Source organism: Nannobrachium achirus (genome assembly GCF_963921795.1).
Source record: "Nannobrachium achirus genome assembly, chromosome: 2".
Taxonomy (NCBI): domain Eukaryota; kingdom Metazoa; phylum Chordata; class Actinopteri; order Myctophiformes; family Myctophidae; genus Nannobrachium; species Nannobrachium achirus.
The window spans coordinates 41,872,883-41,880,062 of NC_137811.1; the positions used below are offsets into that span (position 1 = coordinate 41,872,883).

The 7,180-nt window shown below is 43.3% G+C and overlaps 1 protein-coding gene across 1 annotated transcript in view; it reads right to left on the bottom strand.

The window, feature by feature from the left end:
* Window positions 1–4,261, bottom strand: part of LOC308298458 (neural-cadherin) — a gene marked incomplete at both ends in the record, with an annotated part of 162,219 nt that extends 157,958 nt beyond the window's left edge. Inside the window, 2 exons of the mRNA XM_080742061.1 lie at window positions 3,348–3,453; window positions 4,170–4,261. Of these exons, the coding sequence (XP_080598187.1) occupies window positions 3,348–3,453; window positions 4,170–4,261 (198 nt within the window). The remainder of the gene's footprint in view (window positions 1–3,347; window positions 3,454–4,169) is intronic.
* Between the last annotated feature and the right edge of the window lie 2,919 nt (window positions 4,262–7,180).

Here is a 7,180-nt window from a genome sequence, read left to right on the forward strand (position 1 = left end):
CCCAAAGTGGTGGTCCTCCGTGGGTCGTGGGACAGCGCCGCGGGGAGGGAGGTCACGTGACGATTCCCAGAATGTGTGAAGTGGGTCATCAACATGTGTGAGAAATGTGTGAAATACAATTTAAAAATGATTGAAAATATAGCACATTTTAACCATAATAAACGGAATTAATTTAATATGTCATTGCAAGGTGACAAAAACAAGCTTCCTGAATGATAAAATCCACGCATTCACGAAGAGAGTCGAGCACTGGATTGCGCGAGTTGGAAATGGGTAGGAGTGATATCGTCACTGGGGAAATCTCGCTCTTTCGAACGACCTTCATTTCGACAACGGAGCGTCGGGAGGGCTATAGCGACTCACCCCACAGAGGTTAGGGTTAGGGTAGGGCTTAGGTTTGGTGTGTCGAAAAGATGACACATAGAAACAGCGAAACGCTCCCATCGTCACTGTCGGGCAGAAACCTTGTATCTCCAAGTTTAAAATTTGTATGTTTTCACGCAAGACCATCGCACACAACTAGTGAAAACAGCAGATCTATAAGCACACAACGCCTCGCACAGATCGGCTATTTTCACTAGTTCAAATCATTTTTAAAATGATAAACACAAAACAAGCGGTTTTGGACAGACAAGGCTTCCACCCGAGAACAACGATGTTTCCTCAGCTGGACGTACTGTAGCCTGGTAAACCATTGGTGTGTCTTCTGCAGACCAGTCTGGCCCCAGGCCCTGGCTGTGTGGGTGTTTCGCCTTCGCCAAAATGAGGAGTAGCCAATAAGCGTCCGCACTCAAGGCTCTGTGATTGACAGCACATGTTGGCCGACTGATGTAGTTGATGACGTGACTGCTGCGCGACACTTTCTCTGCCAAATTAAATATGGCGGTGCCGGCTTCTTAAGTAACTAGAGGTAACGTTAATGTTACTATAAATACAGTCATAAGCAGTGGTGCTTTGGGATTTTCTTTTCAGGGCGGACGGTCATTTATTGACGTCACGTGCACACACGCGCATGTGCCCCTAGAGGCTATTTAGAAAGAACGGATCTCAGCAGATCTAATGGTGGGAAAACAAAATTATGTTTTCTAGTCTTAATTACATTTGCATTGTTACTTCAGATTTTATTTACTAGTTTCATTTAATTCAATTAGAAAATACAGCGCTGCTAGTAGAGAAACAAAGTTAGTTGCAGAAATAGGTACCAATAACGGCAAATTAGAAAGAGCAAGAGTATATGCACTTGTGGAGTTTCTTGGCGGAAAAGACGTTCTTGTTATTCTTCCAACTGGATTTGGCAAAACGTTTGATTTACTGTATAAACTTGCACCGTCGGTGACGAAGATCTTCCCCAGGCCCCGGCATCAATCCCATTTTTAGTTGTTTCGCCGCTCATTGGCCTGGTAGTGGTAAACCATCGTGGGATGGTTTAACAGGCTAGATGTGTTATGTGTGAAGAACTCTGTCGCTGCCCAAGTATTCACCAGAAACAACAGTACCCAGAATTATGACTGGATTAATTGTAACTGCCCTACAGCACCTGTCATCTAACCCGGAGGACCTGTGAAGATCTACAATGAGACACACAGCGGTCGCTTGCTTGGCCTGGTCAATCAATCAACTTTACTGTCACAACACACAGTGGCGTCAGTTCAGAAAAAGCTATGGTATGGCAACATGTTGCCAGGCAGTCATGTTGCCATACCTTAGCAACAGGCATGATACATTTATTTTAAGAAGTACATTCTATTTCTCCCCCCGTTTCTACGGTTTCTTGGGCTGGATATGGCAGCCTGGAACGGTTGTTCAAGTGCAGCTAAACTTGGCATGTTAGTAAACGTGCCACAATTAACAATAATGCATTGCACCTGTGCAGCTGACCTGCAGAACCTGGGAGTGGGAATATACCATTTTGTCAAGATGGGGAGAATACAAGTGTGAAGAATATAATTATAATACCTTGTTAAAGTGACCATTTTGTAAAATCTTGCATTTGTAGTTATTTTACTGTAATTTAACAACATAATAACCAGAACAGATAGACAAAGAGACATTCATGGATTTATATTTAAAAGTAACTTTTATTTTCCCCCCTGGACCCAGGGTATGGCAGCTGCATACCCCTGCCATACCCAATTGACGCCCCTGACAACACAATTACAGCTAACGGTGAGGTGAAACTATTGTTCATGCAGGCTTCCACGTTTGCAGCTCAAGGAGCAAGAAGAAAACTATTTGCAGTAAAGAATGAAAAAACAGGGTGAGCACAAAAGCTTAGTATGTTCAAATCAGTATATCTTGTAACACAAGAGGCTCTAAAATACATGTAGTCCATACAGTACAGTCCCGTAGATAAGACTTGTTTTGCTCCAAGCACAGTACCCACCCATCTCATTAGGTACTGTAAACATAAGGTGTGTGTATTGTATTGTTTTGTGTTTGTCTCACCATGCCCATGTTTCAATAGCCTTGGGTCTAGGTCTATTACATTAGTGCATGCAATGTTCAAATCACCTCCAGGGCTAGTGGGGGTCGCACGTTTCTAGCAACATTATTTCCGACCGCTCGGTGAGGCGGATATTGTATTCTTTGTATTTGTTTTACTGAGGAAAAGGTTAGATATAAGTTTAGGGTTAGACATAGTCTTACTGAGGTGAAGATTAGGACTAGGGTTAGGTTTTGGCACCGTTTTACTGAGGTGTAGGTTATAGGGATAAGGTTAGGTTTAATCGTTTAGGCATACTGACATTCCGCTTATAGGAACACCAGGCAGAGACCACTCCGCTGGATTTACGCCCGAGGCGACTGCTTTGGGGGACGAGTGTTCTGATATTCAGACAGCTTGTCTATCCACAAGTTTCCCAACAAGCTTACTGGGATGCAGAGTAATGATGGGACGATATGAACATTTCATATCATGATTATTGTGACAAAAGAAATCGCGATTTACGATATTATCACGATAATCAAAATCCGTTATCCTGGGGAGAAACATTTGCCAAAAAATGTGCCATTTTTTTTGGCAAAGACATTTGATAGAGAGTGAAAAAAATACTGTATCAAGTACATATTATAAGTACCTTTTACCAATTATAGAGGGTTTAAGTGGTACAGGATATGCAGCTCTGCAAATAAAAGGTGAATTGATCCCAGTGCAAGACGGAGGACGATATCCACGATAAATTAAATCACCACGATACGATTATCGTGAGTGTTTTTTTATCACGATAAACGATAATATCGCTTATCGTCCCATCCCTAATGCAGAGATCCAGGTGACACAGGCTCGCAGCAGCAACAGCAACCAGTCAGAATCAAACAGCTAAGAGGATGCCCATGTGATGCCCAACTTTCACGCCAGGGCTCACACACAGGAGGCCCTGCGTCTTCCCCCTGTGTTTGATGTCGATGAAGACTGTAAGGTGCAGCTCCGTCTCAGAGGAGGGGGAGTGTAGGCTGCGTGAAAACAACAAAGTGAACATACTGTTTTTTACCTGCTCACATCCAGACTCACTCTCTTGCCTTCAACCTGGGGAAAACGTTTTTCTTTTTTTTTTTCTTTTTTTTTTTTGCATAATTGGTTTTAAGAACAGCCACAGTCAGCTCACGGGGCTGTGTGGTTTATTTTTACATATACACTTAAGCTCTAGAGAGAGAAAGAGGCAGAGTAAGGGGAGAGAGGAAGGAGAAAGAGAGAGAGAAAGAGAGATTAACAGGAAAAAAGTGAAAGGACGAAAAAGAGATGAGTAAATGGAGAGAGAGATAGAGAGAGAGAATGAGAGAGAGAGAGACAGAGAGAGAGAGAGAGACAGAGAAAGAGATACACAATGACATGAAGAAACGATGCAATGAGAGCATCCTGAAAGCACAACAAAGACAACATTCTCTCCTTCCCTCGCCTCTGTTCCTCCATGGTGTGTGTGTGTGTGTGTGTGTGTGTGTGTGTGTGTGTGTGTGTGTGTGTGTGTGTGTGTGTGTGTGCGTGCGTGTGCGTGTGTTCAGGGCCCAAAGGGCTGCTGCAACTTTTAGCCCCAATGTCCATCTAGCCTGGATTACACCAGGCCTCGCTAGCCTTGCATCAGACACACACACACACACACACACACACACACACACACACACACACACACACACACACACACACACACACACACACACACACACACACATACACACGTAGCCCGTGCAGCCTCGGGGCTCCAAATCGCAGCATACCCCTTCCTTCCTGTCTGTCTGGCGAGCCTGCCAGCGCTCGCTCCGCCATTCCTCTACGCTCCCTCGCCCTCCGCTAGGAGGAGGAGGAGGAGGAGGAGGAGGCTGGGAATGCTGTTGCAACACTTATCACATCCTACGAGTCCTCTCCTCTCCTCTCCTCTCCTCTCCTCTCCTCTCCTCTCCTCTCTCCTCATCACCTCACAGCATATCGCCGTTGTCGGGTGGAAACCCTGTATGTCCACAACAGTTCGTTTTGTATTTATCGGTTTAAAAGTGATTTAAACTAGTGAAAATAGCCGATCTACGTCTATTTTCAATAGTCTTGTGCGTAAGTCTTATGATGAAGCAGGGCTTTACTTTGCGAAAAAAAGTTCGAATTTGAAACTTGGAGATACAAGGTTTCTGCCGGACAGCGACGATATCCTCTGCTCTCCAAGCATCTTATTTTTATGCTGCCTATCAATGTCTCTCTTTTACTTTTTGACATTTCGTCTCCTTTTTTAGTGTGGTTTCCCCTGCAGGGCAACCAGACAATAGTACTTGTCTGACTTTATTTCCTTCCATCCATCTTTCCATCTTCAAACTTTATTTTGCCCACAGTCTTGGTGGAACGCACTTGGGCCATATGTATCTCCATTGACTTATAAAAATAAACTTTTCCCAAATATGGAGATGACTGACATCATAGATTTCTGACATCATAGACCACATGAGACTGACAGATAGGGTTGGGTATCGTCAGCGATACTTTTAATGGTATCGATCGCATGACGTCGATACTATCGAGTATCGGTTCAGGTAAAAACGAACGATACCTTGTTTCGATACTCTTGAATACACCCCTGGCCCGTCGCATCTGTAACAGTTGAGCTACTGAAAGTTTAATGACTGCTTTAGTAGGCTACACTCATTATCCTACTGTGAAAATATCCTACTGTGAAAATAGCCTATAATGTTTATTATTATGATGATTCGCCAACGTCTATACTAAAATGGCTGAATAACTGGCTTAATAACCTATTGTGGTGTGTAAAATAGCCCATAGAAAAAGGCAAATAATAATTATAATAATAATAATAAATAAAAAGTATCGAAAATGGTATGGAAAAGGTATTGTATCGATTCCCAAGTATCGAAAAAAGTAACATATCGATTCAAAGGTGAACGATACCCATCCCTACTGACAGAGTATGTCCATATCTGGGCATTCCAAGATATGGGCGTAATATTGATGACATCAGGGATCTGACACAGAGATCTCCATATATGGCCATTAATGAATTAGTGAAGTCGCATTGACTGAATGGGGAAAATTCAAGTGGTAAGAGGGAATTAATTTGCAGCCATGCCTGCAAGATGGATATAAGGATTGGAAGGTGAAAAAACGGGATGGGAATAAAGAGACAAAGTGAGATTTTAATGATAAAGGGAAACACTGAAACAGAAGCAATTGGAGAGTAACGGAGAGTGAGTGCAATCCTGTGCACAGAAAGAAACTCTGGCAAAGGATGAAGAGAGAGAGGATGCGATGGATGAAGAGAATGACTTTAACCTCTTTAACTCTAGCGTCCCTATTCTTCTCATCTAAGTTTGAGTTATTAGGGCCCAAGGTGGAGGGGCCTTCGTTATTTTATACTTTAGCTATTGAGAAATATTTTTGAAAAGTCGTGAAAATGTGTGCTACTCTGTATATTTTTAAGCGAACATTTGTAACTCAAATTTTGCTTCTGGGGGGTCCCTGGAACTAAATATTTTGAGATGGGGGCCCGTGGCCAAATCATTTTGGGGGTCCTTCACATGAAAAAGTTTGAGCAACACTGACATAATATAGAAACACAGGTTTTTCCAAAAACCTTAGAAGGATTTGAAATATTCAAAGACTTGCACACATTTTCAAGATTTTTCAAAAATAGCAGACCTGCAAGCTCGCAGCGCGGCACTCTGTGCTGCGCTGTGAGCTTGTATATCTGATATTTTTTCAATAGTTAAAGCACAAAATAATTGTGCGGGGGCCCGCAGTGAATCCTTGTACCCAGGACCCAGTATTTGGTGCGACACCCCTGGATACGGGGAGCAGGGGCGTCACACCAAATGCTGGGCCCTGGGTACAAGGATTCACTGTGGGCCCCCCAAGAATGTTAACTATTGAAAAATAGCAGATATACAAGCTCACAGCGCGGCACCGAGTGCCGCGCTGCGAGCTTGTAGATCTGCTATTTTTGAAAAATCGTGAAAAAGTGTGCAAGAAACCTATGTCAAGGACCCCCAAGATGATATGTATTTGGCCACAGACCCCGATCTCAAAATATTTAGTTCAAGGGACCCCCAGAAGCAGAATTTGAGTTAGAAATGTTCGCTTAAAAAAATACATATATTCAAAGATTTTCACACATTTTCACAACTTTTCAAAAATAGCAGATCTACAAGCTCGCAGCGCGGCACTCGGTGCCGCGCTGTGAGCTTGTATATCTGCTATTTTTCAATAGATAAAGTTATTAGGGCCCCTACACCTTGGGCCCCAGTAACTCAGTCCCACTTTCCTACCCCTTGTGACGCCCCTGACGGGGAGAGGTCTCCAGCTGCTCTGTGGCTGTGGATGGATGTCATGATGAGATGTGAAGAGAGAGATCATCGACAGGCATCACCCATAATCTGATCCCTCAGGTGTCAGACGGAAAAGCATTCATTAGACACCAACCATTTAACCATAATCGTCGTTGTCGGGTGGAAACCTTGTATCTCCAAGTTTCAAATGTGTACGTTCTTTCGCAAAGTAAAGCCCTGCTTCATCATACAAGGCCGGCCGTCTCACAAAAGTAGTGAAAACAGCAGATCTACAAGCACACAACGCCTCGCGGTGCGAGGCGTTGTGTGCTTGCAGATCGGCTTTTTTCACTAGTTTGAATCATTTTTTAAATGATAAATGCAAAACGAACGGTTTTGGACATACATGTTTTTCACCCGACAA